At 39.9% G+C, this 20,686-nt stretch overlaps 1 protein-coding gene across 14 annotated transcripts in view; it reads right to left on the reverse strand.

Annotated features, from left to right (window-relative positions):
* LOC106871290 (alpha-galactosidase MYORG) overlaps window positions 1–20,686 on the reverse strand; it is a 43,588-nt gene that overhangs the window by 2,549 nt on the left and 20,353 nt on the right. For 9 of the 14 annotated variants that reach the window (XM_052975094.2, XM_014917669.3, XM_089338618.1 and 6 more), the window contains one exon: window positions 6,584–7,103. In XM_052975094.2, the coding sequence (XP_052831054.1) occupies window positions 6,584–7,054 (471 nt within the window). In that variant the 5' untranslated portion in view covers window positions 7,055–7,103. Of the gene's footprint in view, window positions 1–4,336; window positions 4,551–5,127; window positions 5,641–6,583; window positions 7,104–12,202; window positions 12,306–12,393; window positions 12,704–18,900; window positions 19,321–20,686 lie in introns of those variants that run through there. The other 5 variants (XM_014917672.3, XM_014917671.3, XM_014917670.3 and 2 more) reach the window with 5 other exon arrangements.

The raw sequence follows: 20,686 nt of genomic DNA on the forward strand, positions 1-20,686 counted from the left end.
AGTTTTATGAAAAGCAAACGAATGTATAAAAGAACGAAAATAAGAACGAAAACAAGAACAAGAAAGCTAAAATGATACACATACAACAGACGAACGCCTTTCAGCTATATAACAAGAAGGAAATAATTGTACATTTACAAATAAATAAATAAATAACAGAAAGAGTCTTTCGACAAATGGACGAAGGTAACGGGATGAAATAATGGACAAACGCCTTTCGGCTATACAACAAAATGAAAATAATTGTACAATTACAACAGAAATAAATAAGAGAAAGGGTCTTTCGACTATCAGACGAACGTAGTAGGCTGGCGCGAAGGAGAAACGGAAAGTCTTAACAGATCGAGTGGGAGGACAGACGTATATATATAAATGTTTATATACATACAAACACACACACACACACATATATATATATATGTATGTATGTATGTATGTATGTGTGTGTATATATATATATATATATATATATATATATATATATATATATATATATATATACACAATATAATATAATTGGAGAGTACATTCATTATTATTTAATGATATGTAAACGTGTAACCTTTGCGCAAAATGGCATTAACACATTAAAACAGTCAAAGAATATACATACGTGTATATATGTGTGTATGTGTATGGGTGTCAACTTGGAACCTAACGGATGACCAATTATAGCACTTACGCAGCGTACCTATTCGTTTAGATCACCAGTGAACTAAGCTCCTCATATTCTACATAATACACACAGGCACTCTCACACACACACACACACACACACACACACACACACACACACACACACACACAGACATACACACACACAGACACACACACAAACCCGCACTCACACACACACATTAAAGTTAGATAAGGCCGGTTTATGGGACTACCTTAGGTTTGACATCCATAAAGGGTTTAACTTTATGGCGTATTAGCAGATCCTAAAACCTGTTGGCTTAAGGCCTGTCTAGTAAGTGACCTTTCTAGACTATGGAGGAGGAAAGGATCCCGCTACTCAATGTCAACAAAATGGACTGTTCCCCTTTGGCTATCGATCGCCGGTGACCCTACTCGATTGTGGGTTCCAATAGGCCAGCATGAATTTCCTGAAATGTAAGCACGCTCCGAAGACCTCCGTTCTGGAGTTAAGGATGTATCCTGGGTCGAGTTAGAATAAGAACAGTAATAGACGAGTGAAGAACGATTATATAGTGCGTGTGTTTATTTGGTAAAAAAAATTACCATATATGTGTGTGTGTGTGTGTGTGTGTGTGTGTGTGTGTGTGTGTGCGTGTGTGTGTGTGTATGTGTGTGTGTGTGTGTGTGTGTGTCGAATGAAAAGGTACGACAAAGGAATTTACAGGAAAAGCAGAATATCTCTGTCCTTCATCAATTGTCAACTAAATGTCATCGCAATTTCGACACCATACACATGTATGTATACGTATGCGTCTGTGTGTATGTGCGTGTGTGTATACGCGTGTGTGTGTGTGTGTGTGGGTGCGTGTATATGTGAATGCGCGTAACATAAATTTTAGGTTAAGTTCATTATCGTGAAGTATGCATTCGATTTCTGAACACGGGTTCTTGAGCAAGGCATTTCATTTTACGTTGTTCCAGTGTGTTCAGCTGAAAACAAGTACTAGCCAAGTACTGGCGCAGCTCTCTCGCTTTCCCAGACGTAAATTCCTGGATGTTCCGCTGGGTCAATATTCGGAGGGACGAGAGGGTGTTTTTGTTTGCACGTGGTTAAATATAGAAACATGTTACTAAGTCATATATACATGTGTGTGTGTGTGTGTGTGTGTGTGTGTAATACACGATACAAAGAGTGTCTTTTTTTGTACATTACTACACACCAAACATATCTCTGTATCTGTGCCTCAATCCTTCTATTAATTCTCTTTCTCCGTGTGTGTGTGTGTGTGTGTGTGTATACGTATGTATACTCTTTTACTCTTTTACTTGTTTCAGTCATTTGACTGTGGCCATGCTGGAGCATCGCCTGTAGTCGAGCAAATCGACCCCAGGACTTATTCTTTGTAAGCCTAGTACTTATTCTATCGGTCTCTTTTGCCGAACCGTACGGGGACGTAAACACACCAGCATCGGTTGTCAAGCGATGTTGGGGAGACAAACACAGACACACAAACACGCACACACACATACATACATATATATACATACATATATACGACGGGCTTCTTTCAGTTTCCGTCTACCAAATCCACTCACAAGGCTTTGGTCGGCCCGAGGCTATAGTAGAAAACACTTGCCCAAGGTGTCACGCAGTGGGACTGAACCCGGAACCATGTGGTTGGTAAGCAAGCTACTTACCACACAGCCACTCCTACGTCTCTGTGTGTGTGTATATATATATATATATATATATATATATATATATATATATATTTGTATGTATGTATGTATGTATGTAAGTATGTATGTATGTACACACACACACACACACACTCATCCAAAAACAATATATTCAATATGACATGGTATAATAAATACGATGATGATGTGTGCTTGGCGCAACAAACCAATACATAGCCATAACAACGACCAATATGGAAACGAAAATTTCATCTTTTGCAGCAGACGACACACAAGGAACTAGATACAGTCTCATTAGTCATATTACGCAATTGTTGAAAAATATTGAGAAAGAATTTCACAAAAATTCTTGGTGCATAAAAGAAATGAATATAAAATATTGTGTTTTCAATGAAAATTGAAGAAGAAAATCCAACATAACTATTTGAATCTCTGCTTACCTTCTCGTCCGCCATTAGTCCAAGCTCTTTGATAATACATATCATGTATTGTAGTGTTTTATTTGCGCGCGCGTATGTGTGCTTAAATATGTTGGTGATTGTACATATGTCAATGTGTGTGAATGAGTATGTGTGTGGGGGGGGGTTGTGTTTGACAGAGAAACGAGATGATTTGTGCATGGTGACAATTCCCTGAGGGACGAACATGAATTAATGGCATCCGAATATTTCATTTTGCAGAGAGAAACGGATGGAAAAACTGAGAGAGACGAAGAGAATCGGTAAAGAGGAAGAGAGAAGTTACAGATGGAGGGACAGGGTCTATAAGAGAGAAAAGGGGAGACATTACAAGTGGATATTACCGACAGTGTCTATAAGAGAGAGAGAGAGAGAGAGAGAGAGAGAGAGAGAGAGAGAGAGAGAATGAAAGTGAGTGAGTAAGAAAGACTGAGAGAGAATGAGAGTGAGAGAGGGAGAGAGGGAGAGAGGGTGAAAGAGAGTGAGAGAGAGAGAGAGAGAAAGAGAGTGAGAGAGAGTGAGAGAGAGAGAGAGAGAGAGAGAGAGAGAATGAGAGAGAGTGTGTGTGTGAGTGAGAAAAATAAATTCAGAAAGGGAGAGAACGAGAAGGAGGAAAGCAAACGACAGACCCCGTAAGAGAGGAAAATGTCAACGCCAATTGACATACGTAAATATATGTGTATATATGTATATTCTTTTATTTGTTTCAGTCATTTGACTGTGGCCATGCTGGAGCACCGCCTCTTCGTCGATAAAATGTAAAATTACTTCCGCAATTAGGGAATTTCCCATTTATATTTCGATGGCAAACTAAGCAATTAATATAGGAGTTTACTGGCAGCCCACCATTTTTCTTACAGTACCTGTTCAGGGTATTTAAAATGCGCATGCTCTTCGCAAGACCCTGCTCTGGAGAGAACCTTCAGATCATAGCAATAGCTGCCGCCTTTGCATGACTCCGAAAATCTCTAAAAGCGCAAATTCAAAAAAGGGAAAACAACGCTACGACACTCTTCGGACATGTTACCATGGTGATGGACTTTCAGGCACCCTCAAATATATGCCCCTGTTTTTAGATTCAGAAAATGAGAGGCATGGAGATTACATGTCTTTTGATCAGGAATTTTTTCAGTGTACCTCGACTACTGCATAAAGTGTCTCAAGATGAACTGTATGTCCTCTTATAAACGACCGAAAATCACTTAAACACAACGGAAAATATTAGTCTTAATCTGTTTCTTCTTGAGTCAGAAAAAAAATCCGCTTGCGTATTTAGTTGGACAAATCAAAAACTTTTCAAAAGCTACGGACCACGGACAGCTCTCCTACATCGGAAAGACAAATTTGTAGCAATTTGTGAGGTGTATTTGTCGGTCCTGATTGAAAACAAAACAGTTTATGATGATTTGGAAGGCAATGGCAAGTCCGGTTGATCAAAATGGTCGCAAATAATTCTCTTGGAAATAAATGGGTTGAAGTTTATAAAGTTTTCATCGAAAACCTGTTTCAATTCTACCAAGAATTAGAACACAACATACCTCTGGAGTTAAATTTTCTCGATTCTCATCTTGATGTTTTTTTTCTCCCCCCGTGAAAGCTGTGGAGCATCGAATGACGAGCGAGGTGAAAGGGTTCGCCGTGACACTGCTTCGGTAGGAAAACATTATCGGGGCCGGGGAACACCATTACTGTTCGCACACGATTGTTGACGGTATGCAGAGAGGTTCCCGGCATGATTTACCGCAAACAAAACTACAAAAGCAAATGGTCAGAACTTATATATACCGATGCCTGTTTTTGTAGAGGGAGTGTTTCTCTGACAAAGTAACCACTGGATATTGTGTATCTGTGAGTGTGTATGTGTCTGTGTGTGTGTGTGTGTGTGTGTGTGTGTGTGTGTGTGTGTGTGTGTGTGTGTCACTGTATGTGTGTGTATGTGCGTGTGTCACTATATGTGTGCGTATGTGAATGTGTATGTGCATGTATGTAAGAGAAAGAGAAAATGAAAGAGTTTGAGTGTGTGTGTGTGTCAGTGTGTGTGTAAGTCTCTGTATAGGACTGATGCCTATAGAAACGGACATTACTGTTGTATAAGCAAACCAACAAGTTGTTGGTCTGCTTACACAACTCCACTGCCCCGTGGTCTCGTTTGTTTACGGCTGGGTGGACTGAGCATGTGACCAGAACAAACAGGAACAAACGCAATATCAATACTTGGATACGAACTCTTGGCCCGTTATCGGGTACCCAACCCTGACGGCCACCCCCTTTCCTCAAAATAAACCTTTAAAAACACACAAAAACAGAAAGAAAGCGAAAGTACTCTGACCTTTGGTGTTACAGTCGCTGGCGGGATTTGATCCTGAGTCGTCAGCTGTTTAGCTTTATCAAGTGGGGTTGGGGCAGATATGGAAAGAGGGAATAATAGACTGGCGAACCGAACCCTTCGTATGTTTCTCTCCAAGGTAGACGTAGACGTTTTAGAAATTCCAATTCTGTCAATGGCCGTCGTTGAGAAGGATCTGCCATGTTCCAAGGATTTTAGTCTCGAAGAAAGAGCAGCCATTGGAAATATATATTGTGTGTGTAGCTATGTGTGTGTGTGTGTATGTCTGTGTGTGTGTAGCTGTGTGTATGAGTGCGGGGGTGATGTGTGTATGTACGCAGGTGTATGCAACTATGTGTACGTGTGTATAGAAGTATGTATGTGTGTGTGTAGCTGTTGATGTGTGCATGTGCGCAGGTGTATGCAACGGTGCGTGTACGTGTGTGTGAGTGTGTATGAGTGCGGGTGTGATGTGTGTATAGAAGTGTGTATTTGAAGTTTTGATGTTGTTTTACCGGCAAATGCGATCCAAACTGAAGGAAGAAGCTTCTAACGACATTAGATGCGTGTGGGAGGGGAAGGGAGGATAAGAGAGGAAGAGCAGGAAGGGTAAAGGAGAGGGGAGAAGGGGGAGGAGGGGGAGGAGGAGGAGGAGGAGGAGGAAGAAGGGATGGTGTGAGAAAGGAAAGGTAAAGAATAAAGAAGAGAAGGAGGGGGTGACACAGTGGAGTGGATGGGAGCAGAGATAGAAGAAGAAGAAGAAGAAGAAGAAGAAGAAGAAGAAGAAGAAGAAGAAGAAGAAGAAGAAAGAGAAGGAGAAGAAGAAGAAGAACCGCATGGATTGGAACAGAGTGAGAAAGAGGAGGGAGAGAAAGAGAGGGAGTCGTTGGATAGTAAAAGGCGGGAAAAGAAAACTGGTTTTGATGAATTTTATGGAAACGTTGTTTCTGCGATGGACGTCTGGTCGTCGACTTTCGCCTTTACTGACGATTATTAGTTTCAAATATTATTAGTTTATATCGACCTCAGGGATCAACTGGTTCTTTCTCAACGCGTGTCTGTGTGTTTATAGCGTTCCCTTACTTATTGACAATCACCAAGCTCAGTATATGCACTTATCTTGCACTTCTCTCTCTATCACTCACTCACTCTCTCTCTCTATCTCTCTCTCTATCTCTCTCTCTCTCTCTCTCTCTCTCTCTCTCTCTCTCTCTCTCTCTCTCTCTCTCTCTCTATACGATGTGAAGCCTGACAGGAGAAATCAATCAATCAACCAACCAACCAACAAATAAACATTTACATCAGCTCTTTCATTCCATAAAGATTATTTATTTATCTTTCGTTTCGATTCAATGCAGTTTGTTTCATTATGTCCGCTATCCTTATATGTACCAAGTCCGATTTTAAACTTTAATCTTATGGAATATCTAATGAAAGAAAAACAGTTTTTAAAACTGACCTTTTTGTTTGAAAAATCCAAAATTTGAACATTTTTACTCCGCCGTGATGTAATGGTTGAATCATTTGCGGAAATGTCCGGTTCTTTCCGCTGGGTGTCACCACTGCTGCTAATACTTTCGTTGTTATTGCTTCCGGTGATGGTGAAACATATCTCGTCCTTTGAAGTGGATGCGATGGCATCAGAATAACTATTATCGGGCGTCGATTTGATAGAAGGAGCAAAACCGTTTTTGGTTTCTATTTTGGAAATTTCGTCTTCAATTTCAAAAGCGATATTATCCAGACATGATCCAATGCCATTGGCTTGTTTCAATGTTTCTGTCGTCTGCTTTACGTCAATCAAATTTTTGTTTGAGTTTGCTAAATCTACAGATCCACTGCAAGACTCTAAACTTGATAGGTGTGGCCCTCTTTTCATGTAGGCACTTGGAACGGCCAAAGGCGGGACTTTCAGTGTAGCCATCATCATGAAAGGCGATGTCTCAAATGACAAACAGACAGACGAGCAACCAAAATATCTGGAAAATATATATAATATATAAATTACATGTATTATAAATGACAGAAAATAAAGAAGACTAATTTGACGTTATGTAAGACTTTCCAAATTATTGATGTCTGTCACATTACTGAACGCTAGATGCAGGCAGTCAACGATGCAACATCGATGAGGTCACCTGACCTACTAAAAGTAGCAACCAAATATCAGCACCACCACCATGAATAAACATACACACTGCTGTTTCTTGAAAAAGGAAGGACACAAATAGATAATGAAAAAGGGAAGGGCACAAATAGATAACTGTCTTGATAAAAGTCTGGATTGTCCCGGTTGGAAAAATATATGATTACAAGTATAGCTTGAGGTAAACTTTGTCATTATCAATACGATCTCCAACTCTACCGTCATCGTCGTCGGATGTGAGTTGAGGGGAACTTGGCTACTATTTCTTGATGATCGAGTGACTACGAAGGGTTTCCCTTGGTAATATTTCTAGGGAATCCAGAATCCGAACAACCCATTCCGGATTGTGTGTGTGTGTGTGTGTGTAAGTTGCGTATTGGAGTCTATGAATGTGTATTTGTGTAGATATATATGTGCGTGAGTGTTTGCATGTATATGTGTGTTGAATCTATGTGTGTGTGTGTGAATATGTGCATGCATGCGTGTGTACGTGTGTGTATGTGTGTGTGTGCGTGCGTGTTTTTCAGCACGTTTCTCATATCAGCAAACAATTTGACTTGTATTTAACTAAGGTTATTGAGTCCGTGAGGTGGGGGTGGCAGTGTGGGTACTTTAGTTGTGTAGTGGTGTATAGGTGATGGCGGCGGCGCAGTGGTGTATATATATATATATATATATATATATATATATATATATATATATATATATATATATATATGTGTGTGTGTGTATGGATGTATGGATGTATATCGTGTGGTAGTGAAGAGGTGTGTGAGAAGTCGTCTGTCGGTGGTGGTGGTGGAGTGTGTGTCTCAGTTAACAACTTTCTTATTAAAGAAGTCGGATCAAATTAATAATGAAATCTATCCCACAATCCTCACTTGTTTATTGTTTCTCTAAACTGTGACCCCCTCCTCCCAACACCTCACCTTCCCATCATGCCTTTCACCTGAAACTTTGTCCTTGTCTGATCTTTACAAACATCACGACGTTAACCTCATCCCTACCAACAACCCTCTCCCTCTCCTCTCTCATTCCTTCACTACTACGACTACTACTAGTAGTAGTAGTAATGTTATTGTCGCTGTTGTTGTTGTTTCTCCCTGGAAGACACCTAGAAATCAAAGGCATTCCAACCGTGACCACACAGTCTACGTTTTCGGACATAGAATACATAGGACTTTAGTAGAGTCCTTTTTGTTACAAGCATTTAGACCAGGTCTAAGAGTACCTGCTACCCCTTTCTATCGCCAATCTCGGAAACCCTATAAAAAATGTCCCTTTCTCATTTGAGTAAACCATAAAAATGGATGTCTTTCTAAGGGTCTGTATTGAAAGGACCCTTCATAAAATTATATTTTGAGGGCCTATGCAAGGTCGATTCTCTCAGCTGAAGCAGCAGCAACGAAACCTAACGGTGCTGCTGCCAATTTAGTCATCATGAACCGCATCCAAAAATGACCACCCGACTGATTGGCTTAAAGTCACTTGCAGACAGACACCAATCTCTGTCTCACGGGTGTGCTGTGTCTCCTCTCTCTACCTTTTCTACCGCTACTACAGAACGGCCATTGGTCGTCGGAATATTGGTGTCATGCTGCTTCTCCCAGGCTTTTCCAACCTACACGCCTCTCCTCATTCCATCACCCCAATGCGCATTCAACCTCCAAACCCCTACGTTAATTACCAAACGAGTCCTTCCTTCCCGGAACGTCGCCTTTCCCTAGAACTCCTTCCTGTTCAGGTCCATCCACCAAGTGTTAACTTACAAAGGTTCAAGAGGAATATTAACGGCATCAACCTCCCCAGTCAAGGACAGGGTAGGATCCTATGGAGGACATGGGCACAGATTCTCTGTCTCGTCTGACCCGACAAATAAAAAAATATCAGACTGAGATATTTTCGTTTAAGATTTTACTACAACCGTTTGTGTAAAATTACATGAAGAAGATTTCCACTTCATTGTAGGGGACATTTTTACAGCTTTCATCTAAAGTGTCCTGATTTTCCATCTTTTGAAATAAAATCGCAAGGTGTAAAAACGCCTCAACCCTAATCCCTGTGAGCTGGATTTCATTTGTAAATTTATTGTCGTACTCAGCCCAACAAACATCTTCACCAGCCATCTTAATTAGGGTCCGCCAAATTTCTATTTTAGAGGTCGCCACCTACCAACACTCGACTAAACATTACTTCTAAGCTAATTCCGTCATTCAATCTTCTACATTTGTTATAAATTAGATAAGTAATAAGGGACGATAGATTTGTTGATACTGGGTCCCCTGCTTAAATATCGTTTGTAATTTCATGGTCAGATAAGGGAAATGGGATCACAACAGGGAAACATAGGGTCACCCTGCACTATGCCAGTTATATGGGTCCCAGGGTGGGGCTAACGCTATGTGTCTTTACAAAGAGTTGATGGAAAAAAAACGTAGATTTATAATAACATAAGAAACGACAGTGTGTGTAAATTGATATCTGGCTTATGGAGTTGATTAGGTTGATCATATACACACTCATATATATATATATATATATATATATATATATATATATATATATATATATATATTACACACACATACACAAATACCAACATACGCGTCATTAATTAGTAAAAAAAGCGACGAAGACGCAAAGGTGAAGGTGTGATGTTCATTCATCAAACAAGACGGAAGTTTAAGTAAACCATTAAACATTGACACATTAAATATGGCAGCGACATCTTGATAGCCCTACCACCCCTCCCTCTCCCTCTCTACCACCCCTCTCCCCTCCCCCCCATTCTTCCTTTCCTTTTCTCTGTCCTTCTATTTACAAGCGAATAAATACATGCACACAAACACTCACACACACGTATATATATACGCAGACATACATTCACGTACAAACCTACAATCACTTAGTCAAGGCGTGCGTATGTATATATATATATATATATATATATATATATATATATATATATATATATATATATATGTGTAAGGGACGACCGTGCGAACTCATAAAAGGAGAAATGGTGACGAATGGAAAAACAGAGGACTCCTTTTATTTAAACGTGTCACACGGTCGAACACACAATAATAATATATCGAAGATGATATACAATGATATGTTATGCGACGATAACATAGATGACCAGTAATGAAAAACTACAACCGTATAAGATGAATAACAGAGATATTTATTGTAGCGTTAAAGATGTATGTCTGTGTGAGAGTGTGAATGCGACATATAAGAGCATAATCAAAGACAGGCCGTCATACAAAGAAAAGTGTGTATGTGAGTGATACATGTGTGTATGAGTGTTTACAGCAGATAGAAAGAGAGTCAATAACACGTGAGCAATTATACCAGTTCGTTAGTACACTATAGGAAAAGTTCTGTATGTGAAAGTGAGGAAAGGCTGAGTGTGGCAGTGCTGATCACTAGTTGTGATGTCGTGGCATCGATGCCGGGCCGTGATTCTTGTTATACAGATGTTCGTCGCTGGCTGAGAATTTCTTGTCTGTTTAAGAACTCTTGTCTGTTTATTTACCGTGGTGAAGCTGAATCACCTAACAGAATCGAAGAGAGAGATGTGCCGCGGAGGTTTGGTTTGGTGTACATAGTAAGTCGTGTTGACGCTGGTGGAGATTGATGCTCGGTAGTAGTAATCGTAGAATCGTGTTGGTCATGATGATGATGTTGGATAGTAGTCGTAGACTCTTGTTGCTGATGTGGCGACGGCGGTGGTCATCGTTGGCTGGACGAAGCTGTTGAAGTGGTCGCTGGAATTGCTGCTGCTGTCGTGTGGTACACGGAACAGTTCTCAAAGAGAAACTGGACCGAGACAAATTATTGGGTATGAGTTAAAGCTATTTATAACAAACTATGGGCTCCCGATGGCTTCAGAATTTTACTCTATCACATGACCTTATTAGGGGCCGTGATTGGTCAGTTTGCGTTCTGGCGGGAAAGGTTCGAAGAAGTTGCCGATTCGAATAATAATCAGTCACGTGATGACAAGGAATGGGTTCTCTACTACGCTCGCATTTATTTATATTTAAATGAGAAGATTGTATGTAATGGCGATAGTAGTTTTGTATCTAGTGACGATAGGTAGTTTCACTACATATATATATATATATATGGAAATATTATTCATTATACATGCACATACGTATACATTGATACACAAACGCTCGAGTGTGTGGTGTACACGCACAGAAACATATGTCCACATAGGCACATGATATATACAAGGTGCACTCAAAAAGTATCCGACTTTTAGTTTCCCCGCCAAAACTAATACCACGTGAGTAAAATGTTTTGGGTGTGAGGTGACGCCTTCCTTCCTGCGCATGTGTGAAAATTTTCTCGCCGGCTGGCCGCGTCCTTCCTCGATTATTACACAGGCTACAGACGTGTAGTGCGCACTCATCGGGTTTTCGTTTCCATCGAGTAGAATTATTGCATCAAGCTTTGCCAAAAGCTTGGTGATACCCAAGCTCAAACTATCCAGAAGATTCAGCAGATCTTTGACGATGATACCATGGGCAAAACTCAGATCAAGAATTGATACAACCTCTACAAACGCAGCCGTACTTCAGTGGTGAGCAACGCCTGCTCAGACCGAAACGAGGAACCGACTGAGAAGATTCGTCAAATAGCCATGGAAGACTGTCGTGTAACATTCCAGGAAATTGCTTACAAAGTAAGAATAAGTACGAGATCAGTGCATTCCATTTTAACGGAAGATTTGTGCATGCGGAGAATTTTGGGCAGTACCATTCAATCTGGCGGTGTGAAAACCTTTCACGCTGCCTAATTAGATCAGCAATTTAGCAGTAATTGTGATCAATAACTTGAAATAGAGAAATTTCATCAACAATAAAGTCAATCGATACATTTGGTAGAAAAGTGATATCTTGAGTTCCGAGAACTTACCTGTACAAAATATGCGTCCATGACTTCTCAATGTATATAATATGTATGTATGTGTGTATGTATGTATGTGTGTATGTATGTATGTATGTATGTATGTATGTATGTATGAATGTATATATGTATGTACGTATATATGTATGTATGTATATATATATATATGTATGTACGTATATATGTATGTATGTACGTACGTATAAAATTCTGTAATTACATTACAATCCAACCAGTCGTGAGAAAGAGTCAGATACGTGACGTCAAAAGATCAAAAGTATCCATCCAAGGGTAACCAGTTCTATTATCTTCTGTGTGACAGGATCTCCCTGGGGCTGGTCAACAAACTGTGGTTGTTGTGTTGGGACATGTACGTAAGACAATTCGGCGGGACAAGTTCAATTCCCGAACGTGGCACGTACGTATGATCTACTTCGCTCGTTTATCAAGTGGAGATGAATGACCTCTACTACGTTACATTCATTTATAATAGAGATGAAATCTCCGTTACCAAAAAATATTTAAATATGAAAAATGGTGTCATTTAACGCGTTTGTGTGCGCACAAAACAGTACACTGTACGCGCGCGTGCAGTGCTCACTCACGCACTCATACACATTCTATATATGATATACTACACACACACACACACACACACGCGCACACACACACACACACACGCACACACACATACGTAATATGTATTATGTGTGTTTGTGTATGCATATGTATGTGTGTGTGTGTGTATGTATATATAGATATAGATATATATAAACGCACACACATGCACACAAGCATACATACATTCATACATACACATATACACGCACGCATGCGCGGACACACACATTTCGAACTGAAGAATTATTGTCAACGTTGAGAATCCTTTGTGAGCCAGATTTAGGGATAAAAAAAAAGACGAACATTGAGGGTGTGGAAGCTGGAGGGAGAGGGGGAGAGCAAGAAAGAGACAGAGATGGAAAGAGAGAGATGGACAGAGACAAAGAAAGAAGGAAAGAATGAAAGAGAGAGAGAAAGAAAAGAAGGAAGGAAGTGTGATTAACAGAGTGAGATAGATAGATAAAAAGAGAGACAAAGAAAGAGAAAGAGAGAAATAGACAGACAGACAGACAGACAAAGAGTGGGAGACATTGTCAGACGAGCATGACTCGATAGTATGTACCGTGCTTTCACGAACTGTTTTAGGTGCCTGTGGAGTCGCGAGCAGACAGGCAGCATCTTGATTCCCTGATCCAACAACCAGGATGTAACTGCTGGGAGAGAGAAGGAGAGAGAGGGCGAGAGACACAGATAGACAGACACACAGAGATAGGACAGTACCAATACTATGTATCGACTCTAAAAGGATGGAAGGTAAAGTTCACCTCGATAGGATTTGAATCTACTGCACAGTGATCCAGAACAAATATCCCGAGACTTACAAACAATAATTAGATAAAACCAACTAAGAACTTCTACGCCATCATCCCCACCTCACAACTCACTAAACTGCAAAAGAAATCGTTTCTTTAATTTAAACTTAATCCTCTGTGTCGTTAGCACGCCGGGGAAAATGCCTCGTTCGTGTTTTACGGTCTGACTTCAAATTCTGTCGAGGTCGACTTTGCCTTTCATCCTTTCGAGATCTATAAAATAAGTACCAGTTGATCATTGGAAATGACTGACACCCTCCTATGAAATTGATGGCCTTGTGCCAAAATCTGAAACCAATATTGTGTCATCTTAGGTGTTTAAAGATTTATAATTAATGTATTAAAGCATTTTAATTAAAAGTTGCTTAGTTTGACCTCATAAATATATCTTGTATAATTGAAAGATGTAAAATTTTTGGCGCTAATATAGTTTCATATTTCATCGTTTGTTTTTGTTCTTGTTTTACGACCAACTAAAATAATCATAAAAATGTATTTAAAATTATTTTTATTGCCCCATTTTCGCACCTCGGCTTTAAAAAAGCCATCAAATTTATAGAAAAGTAATTTTAATGTCACAAAACGATCAATGCTTTCGCAGCTCTACTTGAAATTTTTATTATTCAACTGATAATTTCAACGAATAATTTACTGAATTGTTAAATAAATTCGTTTGTTTATTTGATTTTTTCTTTCATTTATTTTAATCTTTTCCAATGTTATTAGAATTAACACGAAAAATATTTGTATCGAAGTGTTTTTAGCGGCTTTTGTAGAACCGTTCTTTTGTTTATCGTTTTTGAAATCTGAATAAATATTACGTCTTTTCAAACACAAGACAATGGAGTACAATATATATATATATATATATATATATATATATATATATATAAAGCGAAGGAATTTATCTGACAATGTAATATTTGCTATTTTACTTTAATTAGCTACAAAATAAGAAATAAATTAAGAAATGAATTTTAATTATTTGTTATTACTACTAAAAAGTGGTGGATTGATAGAAATTGTCGACTGGCCGTTCACATTATGAGTTCAATTCCTACCGAGGTCAGATTTGATTGTCATTCTCCTGGGGTCGATTAAATTAAGCAGCACTCAAGTACCGGCAGCAATGTAGTCGATACTAAGTCCCTCCCCTCAAAATTACTGGCTTTGGGACAAATTAAAAACAATTCGGTGAGAATCGTTAGAGCATCGAACGAAATTGCTTTGCGGTATTTCTTCCGATTCATTACGAGTTCAAATTCTGCCGGGAGCATTTTTGCCTTTCATCTTTTCAGGGTCGATAAAATAAAGTACTAGGGTTAATGGAATAGATTAATCCCTCCCTCTAAAACTGCTGACCTTGTATCAATATTTAATCAATTATTAGCAGAAAGTAACCCCGAAAGAAAGATATATTTTTAGATGAACCATTCAAAATCGAATTTTAAGGTCACAAACCCCCCAAAAATCAATAGGATCTCTGCTCCAAAAATTCAAACTGTTTCTTAATGTAAATCCTGAATCCAATACTTAAAGATCAATAGAATCTTGGCAACACTGATTTACAATATTTCGCGATCTAAACGCAGATCAACAAATTTAATCCTTAATCGCACCGCGCGCTTTGCTCGCTTCCCTGGTTTAAACACATCTTTCTAGACGTGACCTCCAGAATTACGGGTCATGCTTTTCGATTGCCAAAAAACGAAGACCAGCGACGGCTGCAGACGGAATGGCTGCCAACAAAGGGACGAACGGAAGAGAAGGGGAGCCAAGAAGGCTTCATTGTCTAAAATTGTTTCAAATCTCTTCTATTAACATTCCATACACCTGAACAGTTAATAGCCATCTTTGCTCATATTAATGAGGAAATTTAAATATTTGCTGGATCCAACTACGATAATGACACGAAATAGTTTTAATTTTCCTTTCTCAGTAGATTCATTTTGTAGGAAAACAGTTTCATTTTTTTTTGTCTCCTGGAAGCCATTTACTTTTGACGAAGTGAATACTTTTTGTATGTGCGGAGGACAAAGACCGAAGTGACACCCAGACATCTCTTATCATACCTTTATGACGTCCTAAAAAAACACAATGATTTATGACGTCATTATGATGTGGAGATAATTGAAGACGTGTCACTATGAACTTTGATCTTTTCACATGATAGACTTAAATTTTAGTAAATTTTTAATTATAATTTGTCGGATAAAAACCGCTGACACCTCTCACTCACATTCTTCGTACGCTAGCAGAAAAATTTCATGTTTTCTTTTTTCCTTATTAAATCTGTCGCCAACAGAACATGGCCCCTTCCAGTCCTTTTCTGAAGTGGTTTTCAACCTTTTATACCTTAGCACCTCCTAATACCGAATTAAGGTGCTTTACAAATGCCCCCAGCCATTTTTTGCGAAACAAAAATAGAATCATTAATAATATTTCTACGCTCGCCAGAGGGCGCAACTTGACAGTCCTCGTCGTTGACATTAGTTTTCATAGAATACAATGGTATAAATAGCAATGCATTATGTAAAGAATCGTTTTCTAGATTCTGAGTCAAGTTTCGAAACCTGGCAGAGAAAATGTGGTGGCGGGGCGTGGAAGGAGACCCAGCTCGAAGATTATTACGGCCAAGTAGCTTTGCAAAAATCAAATTTCAGTTGAATGGAACAAGATTTCAAATCGTTTGGACATGTAGCAACCTGATACTACAACATGACAAAATCCATCATGGGCAGCATGGGGTGAGGTGTATGTGCATGAGAAGGACGAAGAATTAATTGAAGAAAATGAAGTCTATTCCAATACGTAAGCTGGTGTGTGTATTACAACAGACAACCAATCAATTCTCCCAAAGTGTAGAATACACGGTGGGAAGCAGGTTGGAGTTTGTTTCAATGACAACGGCCATGGATTATTGGAAGACAATGTTATTATTCAACCCATTTTTACTCAGGATCCAAATAAGAACTGGAAGCAACCTTCTTATCCGACTAAACGAGATCTGAAGAGTTCAAACGGTAGCAGTGAAGTCTATAACAGCAAACGGGAAATGATTGCTCATAACGAAATATTTGACAAATGCCGTTGCTGGGATTAAGAGAAATTGAAAGCCGGTTCGAGGATATAATAAAATAAACAATGGTATTTTCAGTGGTGATAAAGATATCCTTGAAGAGAACGACATACTCCAGAATGCTCAGGCCCTTGTGTGTGTATGTGTGTGTGAGAGAGAGGGAGGGAGAGAGAGAGAGAGAGAGAGAGAGAGAGAGAGAGAGAGAGAGAGAGAGAGAGAGTGTGTGTGTGTGTGTGTGTAAGAAAGAATTTTCGATGGTTTTACTGCTGGTCTGGAGATCACAAGTAATGCAACTGCTATGTTACAAGAGATTAAAATATATTTTAAAAAAAGTTTGATGGGATTTGTCTTGGCAATTGTGTCAGTCCTATTTCAAAGATAACATCATGACTGGTAGCCATAATATAATCGAGAAAGCTGTTGTTTTCCGGTCAATGTCTCTATAAAAGATTGAGTTGTACTGCTTCCCCAATGCACAATTTTTACAGGTGTTGGACATGCTGCACCACTGACCGCGACGCCATATCTTTTCATCATGGATTTTCGCAATGATATCTGGTCGGTTATCCTGAATTTTTCAATCAGTTTCAACATTGAAATTCCAAAGGAACTTCAACATTCTTGTAGTAGTTTGTGTTCCCAACTAATTCTCTTTGCGACGGAGGTTGTATGAGTGGCATATCGACCAGTAACAGGTACCGAGATACCTTGTCTTGTCTTTGCATGCATTCTGTTGGTGCCAGTCTGCTGCGTCCAGAGATTATGAAGTCGATTGTGGTACTTAAAAATGCGAGGAGTTCACTGGCTGCGAAAAGGAAATTCTCTCGGTTGAAGAAGAAACCAGATCTTTTGAAAGAGACCCGTGAGAGCTGGAAGCAGCCGTCGACCGGAATAAAATGAAATTCACGATAATTCGCAAGAATAATTCTAATAAAATGCTTCTATAATGTATACAAGGAATATCTAGACGAAAGATCGAGAAGGAAATGGGATCACAGTTTAAAACAGCCTTAAAACAACAGAAGAACAGTTCGAATCTCAGACTTTCTGACATATCTTCTTATATTTAAGGGGTTTTGGGTTTTTCTTATATATTTCAACGATTCAGGAGACACAGCCTCTTCACTTGCCAATACAAAGACCTCCTCACAAATGACTTTAGAATCTCCAACCGTGAACCACCCTGCGAGGGTAGTGCTGTAGGGCTTACCTTGATCAGCGCAACAAGACGTTTCAAGTTCATAGAAATACTTTGTTTTGATTATTCTTTGGTTTATTTATTTCTGTCTAACTTTTGAGGTAAATATTTCTTGTTCTTTTTTTCATTCGTCTTATTATATTTTCCATAACGCCTTTCTCCATTTTCCCCCTCCCCTTCACATTGGAGACATTCTCTCTCCGCTCCCGCCACCGCCACCAACGTTTACCATATTTTACCATATTCTTCATGTCCTTGAGAGAGGAGGGGGGGGGGAGAAAGGAATAGAATGTGTGTGTGTGTATGTGTATGTGTGGAAGAGAGAATGTGTCAAAAAGAGATCGTGTGTGTGTGAAAGATACACTGTTTGGGGTGAAGATGAGAGAATGTGAGGGGGTGGGTGGGAGAAAGTATATGTGCCAAAGAGAGAGAGGGAGAGAGAGGGAGAGAGAGGGAGAGAGAGAGAGAGAGAGAGAGAGAGAGAGAGAGAAAGTGTGTGACAATGTGTGAGTGTGCATGTGTCTAGGGAAGGGGGTGCGAAAGAATGTATGAGAATGTGCAGACGCACTTTCACATGCAAGAATGCATTTGGGGAGTGGGAGGGAGGGGGCGATTGAGGGAGAGAGGGAGGAAGAGACGGGGTGAGAGTGAGAGAGAGAGGGCGAATGAAAACGCTCGTGCGAAAGTGAGTGAGCGTGTGTGTGTGTGTGTGTGTGTGTGTGTGTGTTATACGCTGTCCTTCTAGTGCTACGAACGTGTAATGTGTGTAGGTGTGTACTTTGCATGTGTGTACTTTGCATGTGTGTGTTTGTGTCATTCACACATGTCTGTGTGTGTTTGTGTGTGTATAAAATATGGGAGATTGGGGGGGGGGATAAAGGGAGTGGAGAGACAAGAAAGAAAGAAAGAAAGAAAGAAAGAATCACAATTATTTCCTCTCTACATACATACAAATAGACAGACAGACAAAGGGAGAAAGAGAGAGGGAGAGACTTACCAGTTCTTCGTGTCCGATGCCTAAGTGACGGCCATCCTTACTTTGCCATCATCATCATCATCATCATCATCATTATAGGGCTGTGATGTTGGGTGGTAGTGAGAGAGTTCAGAGAGCCGTCCACCTGGTCATCAATTGGTGTGTGGACAGATGTGACAATGAAGTAAAAGTACCCCCAGGATACAACTGGTAGCAATTCTCCACTAGTTTATATAGTACAGTACAGTATGTGTGTGTGTGTGTGTGTGTGTGTGTGTGTGTGTGTGTGTGTACATATATTTTATATATAAAGAGGGATGTATATATTATTGTGATATGTACAACACTAATCACTAATATGTAAACAGTAATGACTGACTGACTACTACTACTACTACTACTACTACCACTACTACTCTACTACTACTACTACTACTACTACTACTACCACTGCTGCTGCTGCTGCTTCCAGCGATCGCTGCTGCAATTGCTCTCACAACTGCTGATGCTGTCGATATGGTGGTGGAGGGGGATCGTGCAAGTTGAGATGGCAGAATCGTTAGCACGCCGGACAAAATGTTTAGCGACATTTCATCGATATTTACTTTCTGAGTTCAAATTCCGTCGACGTCTACTTCGCCTTTCATCCTTTCTGGGTCGATAAATTAAGTACCAGTCAAGTACTGGGATCCATGTAGTCGACTATCGCCCTCCTGCAAAGTTTCAGGCCTTGTGCCCATAGCAGAAACGCATTCACCCCCAGATCGGTAAACCTATTATTAAAACTATTCCATCCTTGATCATCTTAAAGACAAGAGTGTGTGGCATACTGAATATTTGACTACTATTTTTAGCAGGTTTAACGCCCGTGTAGAGCATGGAATTGAAACCGATTCGAATACGCGGGGGTAACTTGCAGGGTTTCAAAACATGTAGCATAGACGGAACATCTGAAGGAGAAGAATTCTGAATGTTTACAAATTCACAGTTATGTAAGTCACTAGGCTGGTACTCGTCATAGAGAACTTTGCAAGTGTGTACGTGTGTGTGTGTGTGTGTGTGTGTGTACGTATGTATATATGTATGTCTGTATGTGTGGAGGCGCAATGGCCCAGTGGTTAGGGCAGCGGACTCGCGGTCATAGGATCGCGGTTTCGATTCCCAGACCGGGCGTTGTGAGTGTTTATTGAGCGAAAACACCTAAAGCTCTACGAGGCTCCGACAGGGGAAGGTAGCGAACCCTGCTGTACTCTTCCACCACAACTTTCTCTCTTACTTCCTGTTTCTCTTGTGCCTGTAATTCAAAGGGTCAGCCTTGTCACACTGTGTCACGCTGAATATCCCCGAGAACTACGTTAAGGGTACACGTGTCTGTGGAGTGCTCAGCCACTTGCACGTTAATTTCACGAGCAGGCTGTTCCGTTGGTCGGATCAACTGGAACCCTCGACGTCGTAACCGACGGAGTGCCAGCACACACATGATAAAGAGAATGTATGCGTGTGTAGATACAGGTATTCGAGTGAGAAGAGAGTTCAGTAATAGGAGCTATCATGAAGGTAAAAGTCAATTAAAAATCATGAAAAATTGAAAATCAATTGAAAACCTACGGCCGTTTCAGGAAATATTAAGGGGATGTAGGAACAGTCCGTATTCAGTTCCATCAAATAATATTTCCTTCTTCAGCGTTCGCTGTTTATGGTAAGGTTCAGTTAAAATTCTATATGATGAATTCCTATTAGTGAACGTCGAATGATTAAATAATAAAAATATATAACTGGCTGTTTTTATACAGGATCATCCGAAATA

This window comes from Octopus bimaculoides, chromosome 20 (assembly GCF_046866305.1).
Source record: "Octopus bimaculoides isolate indiv1 chromosome 20, ASM4686630v1, whole genome shotgun sequence".
NCBI lineage: Eukaryota > Metazoa > Mollusca > Cephalopoda > Octopoda > Octopodidae > Octopus > Octopus bimaculoides.